This window comes from Takifugu rubripes, chromosome 11 (genome assembly GCF_901000725.2).
Source record: "Takifugu rubripes chromosome 11, fTakRub1.2, whole genome shotgun sequence".
Classification (NCBI taxonomy): Eukaryota; Metazoa; Chordata; class Actinopteri; order Tetraodontiformes; family Tetraodontidae; genus Takifugu; species Takifugu rubripes.
Window position 1 is genome coordinate 2,166,310 of NC_042295.1, and position 15,890 is coordinate 2,182,199.

Here is a 15,890-nt window from a genome sequence, read left to right on the forward strand (position 1 = left end):
CCCAAATTTTATGAGGTATGACATGAACACGGAAGATGTGCGAGTTTTAATTCACATCCGAGTTGTCTATTTAGGGTTTATTACTATTACTATTATTATTTGAGGGTGGAGATGGGGCGGGGGAGATCCAGAAATGATTCCCTTTACATGGAATCAAAGGAAAATCAGATTTTTCGCATCTTTGGTGATGATATAAACATGCAATAATATTGAACATTGAACATAATCAACTTCCCAGTACCCAAACTAAAATACGACCACCTTAAATGAATTTATAGGACATTTTAAAGAATTGCATCCTTTAATTCACCGTCCCGGCAGCTTGATCAAAGCCTCTGAGTGCGCCTTAAGGCAGCGTTTCAATTAGTGGGAAGCAAAGCGACTGTTTGATTGGGTTGATGTTCCTGTCACCCCCCCCTCCCGGGAGCAACGCCGGACACCGCTGATGTGCGACCTTCTGGAACACCGTCCAAGTCCGGCGCGTATCGGACCCGCAGCGGGTTGACGCCAAAGTCGCACCAAACTTTTGCTGGCACTTTCTCCCCGCAAATGTGGCGATGTGCGCATGTGCAAAGGTACATTGACAACGCTGGAGAGATAGCGCGTTTGGATTGAGAAAGTCAGTGAAAAGGAGCAAAGAAAAAAATTAAAAAAGGAGGACAAAAATAGGAGAATTTTTATTTTTTTTTCCAAACTATCCGACGCCGAGACAGCGGCATCATGAGGTCCAAAGGCAGGGCACGGAAACTGGCCATGAGTAGGTGCATGATCCCTTCTTTTTCCCTTTTGAATGACCGACTGTGACTGTTATTACCGCGTTTATTAACGCTTTCTGCACCGATTTCATTTTAACCAAAAACACTCTGTCACCTTTCAAGACCAACAACAAGCCGACTTGGTCTTGACGGGGGAGAAGTGGAAAGAAATGTCACAAGAAATTGTAAAATTGAAAAGTTTATGGAGCGGATGAACTTTGTCAGCCGCAGGTTGCGTGTAGTGGGCGCTCTAGTGTTCTGGTACCGGACGGCTCGGGTGGTTCTGGTGGTTCCGCCGCGCCGCTGTTGCCCTGCTTGTTGCTGGTCACTTAAATTCGTGAGAGACGTTTTATGGAGAAGGCTGATGGATCGATTTTTGGGATTAAATCGCAACTGTTTGGTGGCTTTTTCTAATCCAACTTTGATGCACTTTTAGAACGGTTCCGATTGATTAAGTGAGACTTTTCAGACACCTCGATAAAATCAATCTGTTCAAATAGTCCGTTCACGACAAGACTTTATGGAAGGAAATTATTCATTTGCTTCTTCATGGCATAAGGTGATTGCGTAATAATTTTGTATCCTTGTATAATTACTGTCAACGGTAGTTTGATTAGTATTAGCCGTGAAAATTTGCCTTATTTTTAATTATACCGAATGTAAAATACGTTCTAAAAATATTATAACGTCAATTTGTATCAATAAAAAACGATTGAAGAAATGTTATGCTAAAATATGCAGGACTATTTATTGTTGTAGTTTATGTATTTATTGGGAAATACACCCAATGAAATAAACAAATGAAGTTGCTGCAAGCAGAATTTAGCAAAGTTAGCTTCGTTATCATCATCATTCATTATTCACTTTCACAGAGAATTTCATTATATCAGGCGTCTGAGAAGTTTTAGAATTTTACCCTACGTTTTTTTAAAAGGCAATCAGTAATTTTTATAGTCTTCGCCTTACGTTTATCTTTCTGTCAGACATTTCATCTTTGCATATTGGCCAAGCAGGGGAGGGGGGAAAAGTTGCAACCAAATTGATTTATTGCATGCCTGCAGTCTGATGATCTCACCCAGAGGTGGTAAAATAAATCCTCATCTATCAGCTTCCACATTCACATGGCAAAGAATTTGGGAAAATACAATCGTGACAAGTATGTTTTGTGAGTCCCTGGAGTATCGGCTCATACGCGCCTGCCTGGTGTCAATATAGAATATTTAAACTCCCCACAGCACTAATGAGAGCTCTGCTGGTTAATCCTCCCAGTTCCTCCCCCGTCCCAGCCGGTGGCCATATTCCCGATCAACCTGTTTGGATCTTCCTTTGCAGAAAAAAGTAGTAAAAGTTAAGAAGATGTGGAAATTGTATTGATAGAGGTTCGCCACTGGTAATGTGGTGCCCCACAAACCCATGCCCTCATTTCCCAATATGGCCCACAAGACGGTCCAAATCCACAGAGGATTGCTTCGTTTAGCACATTTAGCTAAAACTTCATGTAAATATTTCCTTGGTTCATCACTCATATTCCCCAAGAACCCCAGTTTGGTGTTTCACTATTGTACTTGACATTTGCAATGTTTTGTTACTAATTCTATTGTTATTAAAATGCGAGGTGTCGGATGCGTCTACAACAAGGGGGGAGGGGAGGGGGGCGTGCACCTCAGCGCCTCGTGTTTTTTTGACAGAGATCATTGAAATGGTTATTAGATTACCCCATTTACAACTTGAGAGGTAAACCATTCTGGCTTATGAAAACAGAGAAGGTTCAATTCAACAGCCCTCACAATAGCGAGTCTAAAGGCCCGTATAAATCTGCCATATCATCTTAAGAAATGAAGTGAGGCCAGTGACAGGGGCCACTCTCGCTCCTTTTTCTTTAACCTTTCTTTAAACTCCACCATTAATTATCACAGATCAAACACAGACCAACAAACTAAAATATCCTACACCGCGGTACAATGCACCTTTTAGTGATCACAGTTCACTAAAGGCATCTTTAAATTAAATTTAAATTAGATTAATGTTGATCCTCAGTGAACTCAATTTAACCAAAATGTACAATAATTTTTTTTTGGGGGGGGGGTTCTTCTCTGATAGTAAGTTGAAAAAAATAATTCAGGTCATTTTAAGAATTAAGAAAATCCAAAGTAGCTGTAAAGGATTGAAATAGGGGGGGGAATGTACATTTTAAAGCAAGTCAGTACATGGTAACTTTTTTGTGTGTGTGTTCTTGTACTTGGTGTGCACCGACTCCCAAAATCTGCATTCTACTAGCAAAGTGAGGACATTTTTTAGTGTTAGGTTAAGGAGCTGGGTAATGCATTAAGGCTATGAAAGACCTCACAAAGATAGATGTTTAAGGATGTGTGTGCGTGTGTGTGTTTGTGTGAACGTAAAACTGTGTACAAGTTTGTCTGTGGTGATTTGCCACATAGATTTACTCATTTCTCATCCAGCGCTTTCAAACATGGGGCTGATAAAAGGACATTTGAACAAACCTGCTAAATAATGACACGCTAGTGAGATGCCTCCACGCATAGAAGAACAACCATGAGCCAACCCTCAAACGTAGCCTAGCCATGCTAGAGGTGTGTGTCCAAAATCATGAAAAGGGGTGTGTTTATGCCATTTTTGGCTTTGCCTGGAATGACCCATGTTGCTTCCCAATGCTCCCATGGGGAAGCTCCTATTTTCCCCATATTCATCTGACATAAAAGACAGAAAATTCTCATTCAAATCCAGAAGCAACAAGCTGTTTCCAAAGTTGTCAAGGCTAAAAATGTCGAGGCATATGTGTGAACCGGATGTTTGCCCCTTCACTGTTATTTAGAGCTTCACCAGGTTTCCTCTCATATGTCACCACCACGTGGTAGTTTGTGTGGTCGTTCCTCTTCTTTGGTCCGGATAGCAAAGGTAGAAGTAGCAGCTTGGAACGATCCACATCCTGACGACCAGGCCAGAGTCAGGGTTGAGCCAAGGCTAAAGCCAAATGGAACAGCCCCTTCCCAACCTTAGCACATGTTTATCGATTAGAAAAGCATCTTTTTTTGAATGAACGTGCTCGTGATTGTTTGATTGTGGTCACGTGAGTTTTCAGCAGAATACAAATGCACTCTGCAGAGTTTATTGGGCAGCTGTCACAAATGCGACACGGAGCCAATTTCTCATCAACAATTGCTCCAAGATAAATGACATTTTGCTGAGCTGAAAAATTTAGCCGGGGCGTCAGACTGATTTGTGTGTCGATATGATATCTGAAGAGTTATAGTGTTAACACATCGCTGACGGATGCAGTTCTCGGAAGTCATTAATAAAATGGCATAAAGCTGCACCTATTATAAAGATGCTAAAGCGCGCCTGGAAAAGCGATGTCTGTTAGTTAATTCAATAAGCTAGTGTCAGGGAGTTGTAATAAAACATGGATTGGATCATAACTTTACCTTTGGATATTGTTGGGGGTTGTGTTTTCTGTACTTTATAAGAAATGTTCTGATTTGAATTCAGTTTCATTTTCATTTTGAAAAAGACTTGGGAATTTTTTCACGTTATGTAATTCTTACGAACGATAAAGGTGCAAGATGCAAGATTTTGAACTTTCTGTGTATCTCTGTGTATCTGGTTTAATCCAAAAGTGAACATATTGGGCTACCTTCACACTGCAGGCCGAAATGCTCAATTCCGATTTATGGCTGAACTCCGATTATTTTGCTGATTACGTGTAAATGTGTCCTGTCTCCAGACTGTAAAGTGAACACCTCACACTCCTGAAGTGACCCACATACTTGGATTGACATTATTGATGCCACGCGCAGAATGTTGACGGAAATGACCATGGCGGCAGCCATTGAAGCTAGTCTCTAACGCCATCATCGCTGTCTTCCGTGTTTGTAGTCGTCATGGCGACTCTAGGTCTCGCCTCTGTGTTTGTCAGCGACTCAGAATTTTGAAGCCAAAGTAGCTTTAAACGGGAACCAGCTGTTCAGACGGGGGTTGCAATCGAGAAAATCTGATACGTATCCGTTTTGGTACCACATTTGGAAGTAGCCTGAATCAGATTCGATTCGGATTAGGGTAACTTTCGACGGCAGTGTAAACGTAGCCTTAAACACATCGTTATAAATATTATATTTGAAATAGTTTGTTTTTCCTCTCTAAGAATGGCCGTGGGGAGGGTTACAGATCAAAGGTGGGGCTTTTCTGATAAAACTGGTGCTACGCCAATTTAATAGGAGAGCTGTTCTGATATTAGCTGTCGCACACATGCTGTAATGCTAAACCAGTGTTGGTTATACTGAATAAGAAGAAAAAAGGGTTAAGAGCTTTTTTAAAAGATAGGTTGTAACGAGAATCACAACTTAACGCGGCTCCACGTCAGCCCGACCATCAGTGTCCACTTTGAATGTCTGACTCAAGGAAACACATTGTCTTTGTCCTCCCAGATCTGTGTTGATGACTTCCCCTCAGTGTGTATCTGGAAGCGTGCATGTACACAAGTGTAGCTCGTCAGTGAGTAGAGGAAAGAATGCAACTGTGTGCAGAGGAATGGAAGGCTGATTATCGCTGCTTACCTGTAAATGAACTGGAAGTGTCAGTGTGTGATGAGACTGAGGAAACAAGGAAACAATAGGACAGCACAAGATTCCTTTCCCTGCTGCATTCCAGCGATCTTAAAGCCAGGGCCCCACACTTGCTGCTTTGATGAGCCGTCCTCATGGCTTCCTGAGATTGTCGCTCCTCTACAAACATTAAAAACATAAAACAACTACTGAGTAGGGCCAGGGAAGAGAGAGCACGGCCCTCCTCAGGATGTCCTGTTTTGATGAGCATTAGCATCCTAAATGCACCACAGAAATATTATTCTAACCAGCTAGCCAGCAAAGTGTTGACACAACTACTCTATTCCACTGTGTGACCCCCGGGGTCAAATACGCTGCAGTGAGCCAGGAATCGGAGGAGCGCCTCACTCAGTGTTCTGCCAGAGGAAATCAAGCGAAGGAATGACACCATGAAATTACAGTAGGTGCAACCAACACCAGGCGAAGTTGTTTACCTTTTAACTGCAAGTGAAATTTGCCAAAATGATCTCCCTGTTTTCAGCTACTTAGCATTTTTTAAAGGAACATCCAAAACATGCTCTTTCCAACATTTTGTGCTCAAAGAAAGAAAGAAGGAAAGAAAGACAGACAGACGGAAAGAAAGTAATGTGAAATTTAATTAACTGCTGATGTTGTGGAGCTGCTCTGACAGAGTTGTCTATGTTTTAGAAGCCAACACTAGATCCCTCCTCTCTCCTTCTGTCCACTGTGGGGTCAGAAATCATTGAAGCATTCGTACATGTTGTTCAGTTGATGCTCGAAAGCTTTAGTTTGACAGGAGGGCACCATTTGGTTCACCTCAGTGTTCAAGGACCCGCAAAGGACACCTCTGTCTGGGCTGTCGCCGGGCTGGGGCGCTGGGGAGTTTCGCTGTTCTCTGGATCAGTAAACAAGCTAATTGATTTTATCTCTGGCTCACACAGTTCACTTAAGCCTTATTGTCCTTACGGTATTTACATGCTCACTGTTGAAGGGTTACATTTCCTAATTTTTATGTATTTCTTTTGCTGTACTTTCTCACTTTGCCAGAATCCTCTTCTATCTTTTGTTAGCGACTAACTTTATTGGTGACTTCTGTGGAGTTAGTACTTGTAAGATAATGAGAATGTTAAGGTTAGCTTATTTCCTTGGGTCATTTCGCTGCATATGACATTGAAACAAGGTAACTCAGGTCTAAACCCTTTCCCATTAGTGCACCACAGAACGAACAATGCTAACCCTACCAACTCACCTACGCTGAACATTGTGGTCGCTATGAAATATTCTGTGGGTCACTGCACCAACATACCACCACACGTGTTTTTGGTTATAGAGGAGGTTCTTAGTACATATGAATGAAATCTAAAGCTAATTTGATGGCTCCATACAAATAATAACATTATTTGAGTCAACATGTACAACTGAAAGGTGCCTTTTCTCATCTTTGTTTTACATTCCCATCACCCCTTGCAGCAAGACTATATACTTTATGCTTAAGGGGCGCGTAGCAGCTTAACACTGATTCACATTTGCATATGTATTCACCTACTGGACGAAACACACAAGCGTGCACACTGTACGTCGATCTTTATGTGCACAGTGGGAGTTGGGATTGGATATTCCACTGGTGATCAGCACACGATGAGACATGGCAGCAGCCAGTCTGTTTCTGTCTGTCTGACCATCAATTGCTGCCATGTGACAGTTCAATCTGCCTGTGGCTGCGCAGAGCAGCTGGCTGGCAGGAAAGGCCATTACTGGGAATGCAAGCAGCCAATCGCATCAGCAATCAATGGCAGAGGGTTGTAGTATGAGAGCTGAGACACAAGTAGAAAGGATTGGGATTGTGTAGGAGAAGGTCAACTGGAATGTAGGTATAAAGGGAGAGGAGCAAGGAAGTATGAATGGATAAGGTTAGAGGTCTCTAGAGGCAGAGGGAGTGACAAGATGTCGCTCCAAATGCAGCCTGTTGCAACAAATACACGGACACGCCCAAAGGTACAGATTTGGAGCTGGATTATTGTAGTTTTCTTAAGAATATATATCAGGGACCTTCCGGTCAGTCACCGAGGAGGGAGAAGCTCAGCTAAAATTCGCAGGAAATTTATGCGCCACTTATTTCATGACATTCGTACCACGTGAATTTGCGTCCTCTTGTGCGTTTGTGTTGACTTTGTATTCAATCTGGACCTGCGATTTATGTGATTTGCATTTGGTGTGAACCTACCTTAAGTGTATCCATCTTCCACCTCCAAGCAGTCGTTGGCCTACAAAACAAATATGTTCCTACTTTGACAGGGCCTAAACGCCACATCCTGAGGGTATACTGTCTCCTTCCCTGCATATGTCACACCAGGACACGTTCATCCCCTGCCTGTAGGCCCAGTCTGTAGCCCATCTGAGGCATCGTCCTACTGCATGATTAAAGCAATCTTGGGTAATGTCTCAGTGCACTAAGTGTCCTTACCCTCTTTTCTGAACCTGATATCATCCTTATATCTTCCCATAGTGTTTGGTCATGGGCAGGGCCTGTTACACAGCTTAACTCAGTATCATAATTTTGGAGTCTCTTCACTAGACTGTCCTTAAAAGAGACTTTGGGGTATGTTGTGTTTCAGTTTTTGAAACTTAAAGGGCAATTGAATTTCTCATAATGCTCTCATTATTCGTGATGATCGGTAGTACGGCACTACAGGAGCTTTCTTGCTTCTGTTGTTGTGCTTCTTCCCACTCAGCCGTCAATAATGGACAAATGGAGTGGCAAATGTGTTGCCGATGGCAGAAGCTTCAGTCTTTATCTGCCTTTCCATGCCAAAAGCCATGTTTCACATCACAGACTAGGAATACTTTTGAAATAGACATCTGAGAGAGAGCGACATCAATAGTGAATTAGGGGAAATCTCCCTTTCAGTGCTCTCTTCAGTGGTTTAGGGTCAATAGAGATTGGGATCATTCTAGTTGGCTTGGCTACAGAGACGATACTCGTTATCTGCTGTGTCCTCTCTAATGGAGTGAGAATTCCTCTCCTCTCCAAATCCTGGAGTTACCGTTTCTCTGCACGTCAATGGTTTCACTGTACTACCCATGACCAGATTAGCTTACTTAAACAATGTTATGACTTCACTTTCTTTTTTCTCCAGTGAAGGCGTCCTGTCACTCTGGTCGAAGCCTGTCCTTGGACAAAATTTTCTATGTGTGCTCAGGAGATGGGCCTGGTATCACGCTGCAGGTTGGGTATTCGGTCTGGAAGTTTGCTGTTTTAGTCAATGAGCAATGCTGTATAAAAGATAAGGAAGAAGAGGAAGAAAGATAAAGGAAAAAGATATGGAAGAAAGATACCTTTTTCGTTAGCAGGACATTTCTCAACATGCGGATGACAGCAACATATGACAGGGACTTTGAGCCTCTGCTCAAGGAAACTTTGGTAGTTTGGTAGTTCTACCAGCCCACTTTCTAACTCTCTGGCATGACCAGAAGCAGAAATCCTCCAATTTAGTGCCCAATCCCCTACTGACTCTCTTCTGCTGTTATTGTCACACTGTCCATGCATAATATTGGCTTATATTCCCTATGGTTGTATGTTATTGCTTTGGATTGATCAGCAAACGATTACTATTAATTTTATTATTATTATTGTTGTTATTATGTGATGAGTTAAGTTTTAAACTGCATTATCATCTCTGCATTCTGGACCAAAGCGGACTGCTGCCCAGAGCCCATAACTAATAGTTTAGTTGATTTTTAATTCCTTGCTTGCATAAAATTCCTTTTGGTGCAGAGCAACTGAGGGACACAGAGTCAGTTTGAAATCCTACACTTCCTCTCCTTTGTTTCTGTTTTACTATTTTCGTCTCACATTTTGCCACAGGTATTCTGTCTAGTTTGGACTGTTAATGTATTTTTCTGTAGATGCTAGCGTTGGATCTCTCTCTTTATAAATACAATTTGCTCTACACAATTTCGTCAGTCAGAGTTGAGTACTTCTGTAGACAAAACCAGGTAAACCTTTGTGTAATGCGAGCTGAAATGTTTTTTGTGCAGTAGTGAGAGGAGAAACTCTATTACAAGGTTCCATGAGCAGTGTTTTCTTCACTCTGATGAATTGCTCTTACAGTGTTAATTCAATTCTGATTTTGCCTGAGCTCCTAAAGCCCAGCCACCTCTGGGTATTAAAGTGATTTTGAAAAGCATAAAACCAAGCATTAAATAAAGGATGGTTTACAGCACCACAGTTACACTGGTGGTAAATTTGATTTTCTGATGTAATTTTCTGTTGGGACGCTTGACAATTGTGCAACATATTTGCGAAATAACTATTATTCTTTCGTATTCGTATTTATTGGAAAACTTTGATTTTAAGATAAAGTCAGATGAAGGAATGCCAAATATGAACTTTTCACATTGTTATTGTGGCTATTATTATTATTAGTAGTAGTAATAATACTAGTACTCCTGCTCATAAAAATAAATGTACAAAAAACCAAACAAGCTTCAACTACCATTCACATTATCACATACAGTACATTTAATAAACATTATTGGAAAACATTGATCATCTTTTTTAAATTTTTGGTTTGTCAAGCGTCCCCAAAGATGTCCATATAGGGAAAAAGGTCTCACCTCAACGAACAAGTAAACCATTTCATCACCTTAGCGTTTCAGAGATTTAGGCTGCGTTCTAGCTGTCACGCCAACCCACCACAGATCAAATACAGGTATGATTTATGTGTCCTGTCCCAGCTTTCACACTGGGTGCTCTCCTGCCCTGGAGTCGCTGGTCAAAACCAACTGCATCAGTAATTTGTCTCCTGTGTAGGAGGTGAGGGCAAGGGTCAAGGGAATGAAAATAAGCTGACCTGACTTAATTGTTTTATCTGTTTATAGAGGGATTGTCTGAATGTCCACAGGTCTGTGTCCATCTGTGTCGTAGCTGGAATGGTACAGACTGTGTCTTGTGTGTGATCTGCCAATCAGTGTCAGACAAATGGCGGGCAGCCTCATCATGAAAATCACCTAATTTGTAGTTTTTCTAAGATGTTGGAAATGTTGCTTTTTGCAAAGTTAGAATAATTTAAAGCCTCACTTTCAATTCATACGCTTTGCCTGAGAAAATAAATAATTGATATTGATGACAATTGGAGGAACAAAATGACATCATCATGGAAACAGTAAAATAATAAAAAGTAGCGAAGATCAAACCAGTGTACAGAACACGCAAAAATAATGTCTTTGAAAATTCAAAATTAAATTCACACGTTAAATCACCTTTTATTAACTCAAAAATTAGAATGTGATGATGTTTTGGGGAGGTTTTGAATTGGAAGAGGTGCAGGGTGAAAAAGGGTGTGATCTCGTCAGGAGTCAGCCAACAAACATCTCATCATGAATTCTTGACATGAATGAAACTGGAAAGGGTTACAGAATTGAGTCTGTTGGTCTGGATGTTTATTGATCAGTGTCGAACGGACGGAGAAAGTTCAGCAGCGCTGCTTCTGTCCCTAGATGTGGCAACCATGCAGCCATAATTGGGAGAGCAGAGCTCTAAAGGCTCAATGAGAAGAAGAAGAGTCATAGAGTGTCAACTAAAGCTAAAAGAAGAATGAAGCTCATGAGAGGACACCAGAGAGGAAGACACTGCTGTCCCAAACAACGTTGCTGCTGATTAAAGTTCGGCTGCTTGGACGTTCCGCAGCACTACCGGCAAAACTGTGGGCAGCTGACATTTGGGTCGTTTGGGAGGAAGACACAGTTTTGAAAAGGCACAATCAAAGCCTCATTGTGGTTTAGGGCTGCTCTGCCTCAGGACCTGGGCAGATTGCTGTGATGGAGAGAAAAATAAGTTCAGACCATCTCTCCACCAGTTCAAGCTCGACAGATGCACAGAGAAATCAACAACAGAAAGGCTTCAGAGTCCTGACTTCAATCCTACTGTGGGAAGGCCCCAAGAGAGCGGTTCAGACCAGACGGTTCAAGAATACTGCTACTTCAACAGTTTTGTAAAGAGGAATGGTCCAAAATGGTCCGATCCCCAACTATAGAAGTCGTGCTTACTCCCAAAGAAGGATCAAAGATTTATTAAATCCAAAGTTTCACGTTCTTTTTTTTTGCCTCTCTGTGTTGTTTACCACCATTAGATGATATTTAATCATTATATTTGTATTTGTTAAGTGCCAGTAAGTGAGTGCTCATTGCTCTTGTCCTGAAGCACCATACCTTTTCCTATTATTTAATTATGCATAGATTAGTCACTTAGCCCCACCACTACCAGATCCCATGCCTGCCTATCACCCTAACAAACTCACTCTACCATCACCAGGCAATTGTTTCCACCCCTACATGTCTGACTATGTGGGTGATTGATCCATCTGGTTTAGTGTCTTTCACTTTCCCAAACACATACGGACACAAATGACAGTACGGACTGTCAACAAAATATAGGAACTAACGGTGATACTGGTTCGGGCTCCTGGATGGCCCTCAGCCCTTGTCTCTTTTACTCCTCCATTTGCCTGTCACTTCTGTGGGAAAAATAGAGGAGATAAGGTCTAAAAAACAGAACGTTGTCCGCCTCCTAGATTAAAGCCAGAGAATGTGAGCATTGTCTGCTGAATGGCTAAACCTTGCCGCTGTCACTCAAATGTTGCTCTTAGCAATACTTCATGTCTAAGAGGCTTATCTCCAGTGAAAGGCCTCTAGCCACTCCAGGGAGAGAGGATGTAATGAAGCGTGTATTTCTATTTCTGTATAGGGAGAAACCTGCTGCTGGGATGGTGGGTGGTGGTGGTGGACAGCTGCAGCACTGAGTTCGCCTCAACCCTACCCTCAGTGAATTGCTGCTTCAAACTGGCTCTATAGAAAGAATTGTCATTTATCTAGTCTCACATGAAAAGCGCAGGGGTGAAGCTGCTGATGTGATGGAGGACGTGGGGATATTATCTAGGGTCTCACCAAGGGACCTGCCTGTTGTCCATGCTCAGTCATCTGTGGGGCCATCAGGAGCCTGCTGATGTATTCCTCTCTTTATGCTTGGCTGTTTGAAGGGGGTAAAGTTTAAGTGCTGCACATTCAAGAACGAGGACTGTCCAGGCTTAGGAGGTTAACTAAATCCTGAGGCTCATTGTGTGTGTGTGTGTGTGTGTGATTATTGACAGCCATACTTCCCCGTGTCAGTATCATGAAATTAGGGTAGTTTTTAAACAGACTACTGTTAAGCTGTTTGGGGCTCGGTGTAATTAAATATAAACCAACACATGCAAACAAACACACACACACACACATTTCTACTCTTGGTAAAGGGACGTTGACTTAACTTTGTGGGTTGGTTGCTCATCTCTCAATCAGACCATAAGATAATCTCTGAACTTGGCATTCTGTGGTGCTGCCTGCCCATCTTAGCCTGTATTGTAAACACAGGTCAAGTGGGCCAGAGAGCCTCAGAGTAGAACATAGCGTTTCAGCTGGGAAGGGGGGTGGGGATGGGAGATGATGTTAAATGGTGTGTCTCAGCTGTGATGGGCTGCCCAGTGGTCCATTTAGAGCTCCGTGCTGTGAGATGGTACATCCTGACAAACTTAGGAAACCCAACTCAGGCCCTCAGTTGTCAGAATGTCAGCATGGTATCAAGGAGGAACAAGAAAATCCTGTAGTGTCCTGTTATTAGTTAGCGACATCATATTAGTTAGCGACAACAAAATTATATCTTAATATGAGCCATTGAAAGGTTGCAGCAAGACTTGAGTGTCTTGAGAGCGTGGAGTCGTTAGATCCTGGGCATTATCCTCGAATCTGTTGTTTAATATATTCAAGAAAAAGCCCCTTAACTAACAAACTGCCTTTGTCTATTTCAAGAGGATGAAAATTGGATTCTATGAATTGGAATTTTAAACAGAAAACGATTAATGGGAATGTTTGAGAGAGAAGCGCCACATTGTGAAAAGATGCAAAGTGGATTTGAAGAGGGTTTTTTTTTTGAACATTTTTTTTGTAAACATTTGCTGTGAAGAAGTTAACAAAAGCGTTAAGAAGGAGCTGTTGTTGCCTACATTTTAACCTAAATAGGCAGTCTGTCCAACCAAGGCCTGGCTTTAAAGTATTATACATCTCACGCTATTACCATTTCTATCAACTGGGGGGAAAGATTATGCTTTTTTTGTGTCCTTTTGTTTTCTTCCAGTGGATTCACTTGGTGAATGTGACATGTTTTGTGTCTCTCTGCCCCTATTGAATTTTAAGGTTCTCTATTCTCAGTGAGTTGAGGAGAGTCATACACAAGATGAATAGACACTAAATCTTTCAAGGTTAGGACTTAACCTTCTCCCACTCTAATTCATCTTTAAAGTTTAGTCTGAAACCAATCAATATCAGATGATTTCTAAACAATGCGCAGTGTCTGATAGGTGAGTACCCAGGTCTGTCAATGGGATTGCAAATGCCTCGTGGTTCCCAAGTCGCTTTTGCTCTTAAGCACTGTCACAAAAAGTGAAATTACCATTTGCTTGGAATGATGCCATTCATCTTTGTCAGAGCCCCGAGCTCGATGTGCAGGCCGCTCCCATCAGATTAATTCCATGTTTTGCATCAGCTGAATTTCTCCAAATCCAGGAGGATGGCTCCGGCTACACTTCACCAGGATTCTTAAATAGGCCAATTTCAACCGATTTCACTATGCATTGGGCCCCATCGCTTTATTTACTGCCTAATTTACAATGAAGAAGAAAAAAGGGAAAACTGATAACATAAATAGATTGCAGAAAATCAGATAAATCTGTGTGGGGAGATTTAGAGTCGCATAATACTCGGCGCTCGCCCCTGGGAGCTATGATGCTGTTGTTGATTTGTCATTCCCTGGCAACAAAGCTTTTTGCAAAGGTAATGTCTTTCCAGGAGTCTTAAACATTTACTGTAACACAAAGGTAAAGCCATGAGGAATGAATGTCTGAGGAATTATTTTCTTCTCCTGCAAAATGTAAGGAGAGAGAAGGATAAAGTGTGCACAAAACCTGATTAGGCTAGTTTGTCTGCTGCTTTATAAGGATGCAGTCAAATTTAAGTCTAAATGTTGTTCTTTTGAAAAAATAAAAAATTGGTTTGTTTTGAAACTTGAAAATTTTGCAACAAAATCAATTTAAATGAACATTTTACCCAGTCAGAAGTTGAAGTCTTGACTGCACGAAGATGGTGCTTCCAGTTTGTAAAGTGTGAACTAAACCAAATCCAAATTCAAACTATGTGATAAAAAATTTGATGAAAAACAAGGTTTGATGGCATCTTGACCATAGGTGGTGCTACAATGTACACATGTAAATATGTTCTGTTCTAATGAGTCCCCTTCAACTGGGGGAGGGAGTGTGGGGTCTTCACCAAAAGGTCATTTAAAATGTTACATTTCTGCATCTATTACACTCAGTAAGTTTCAGACCCTTTAACTTCTCTCACATGTTCATTTGTTACAGCTTCGTGGTAAGAAACAAAAAAATTATATTCAATGTGGCAGTTGAAGGACCACGCTTCAATGTTCAATAGAACATTCGTTAATATTACTTTAACTTTACAGAGATCTTAACAAACAGCCAATTGAGCACTTTTACCGGCCAGAACCACCACTCTCTGTTGGGTCGAACGTTGGCACATGATTGTGTGTATCATGAGGCAGATAATTGAAAGGCTTTTTAATCTTTTGGTTATGAATTTGTTAATTTCATTGTAATTCTTTCATTGTAAACCTCATACTTTACAATAACTTTGAACGCCGACCATGAAATTGGATTCAACAAAGTAGTTGCACGTTGCAAAACGTTTCTTTCGTTCTAAACGACTTAAAGCTAAATGGTTGTTTTACACAAAGCAAGCCTGAATACGTCCTTTTACCTTTCCAAATAGACTCAGATAAGCTCTCCTCTTCTTGTAGGTCCACCTGTGAGAAGACATATTTCCCCCCAGAAAAATGATGGGGGAATTCTATAGATCAATTTGACCAAAAAAAAAGAATTCAGTTTTATTGTTTCTTTATCATACACCTTCTTCTTTAAAAAATCTGTGTTGTCATATTTACAGGACATTACATGTTGATCCGATAGTCTCTATAAAATAAGCAAACATGAAATATTGCCACCAAATATTGACATCCACATGGATGTGTTAGCTATGTTTACACAGACTTGTTTGTTTGAATGTTTTTCCTTTTTACGTAGGGGGAAAAAAGGCCTAAAAGATGTGTAATTAGTTAAAAAAATGACCCAAGTCATGGAAATTACTCCCATAGTTCTTCGTCTTCCCTGGAAACTGCCACAAAACGAGGTGTTTGGGAGCTGCTGTTACTTCGACGACCCTGATATCAATATTCCAGCTGCTGATGTGTCTGGTGCCACATGTGTGGCCGCTCATGAAAAGTGCTGCTGCCACTTTCATTGTACAACCATCAGGAATTCGCCTGGATAATCTGCTTCTAAAAATGTGTATTTTATGGCAAGGACAGTCAAATTTTAATGAAGGCCTTGAAATTGTTGATGGTGCATCTACATTTTGTAGTTTTTCTACAGAATCTTTCTTTTTGCATCAG

The 15,890-nt window shown here is 41.3% G+C and overlaps 1 protein-coding gene across 4 annotated transcripts in view; it reads left to right on the forward strand.

Moving 5' to 3' along the window:
* The first annotated feature begins 427 nt into the window (after positions 1-427).
* Positions 428-15,890, forward strand: part of mecom (MDS1 and EVI1 complex locus) — a 67,605-nt gene continuing 52,142 nt past the window's right edge. For 3 of the 4 annotated variants that reach the window (XM_029844065.1, XM_029844067.1, XM_011618072.2), the window contains exon 1: positions 428-757. In XM_029844065.1, coding sequence (XP_029699925.1) covers positions 721-757 — 37 coding nt within the window. In that variant the 5' untranslated portion in view covers positions 428-720. The remainder of the gene's footprint in view (positions 758-15,890) is intronic. The other variant, XM_029844066.1, reaches the window with a different exon arrangement.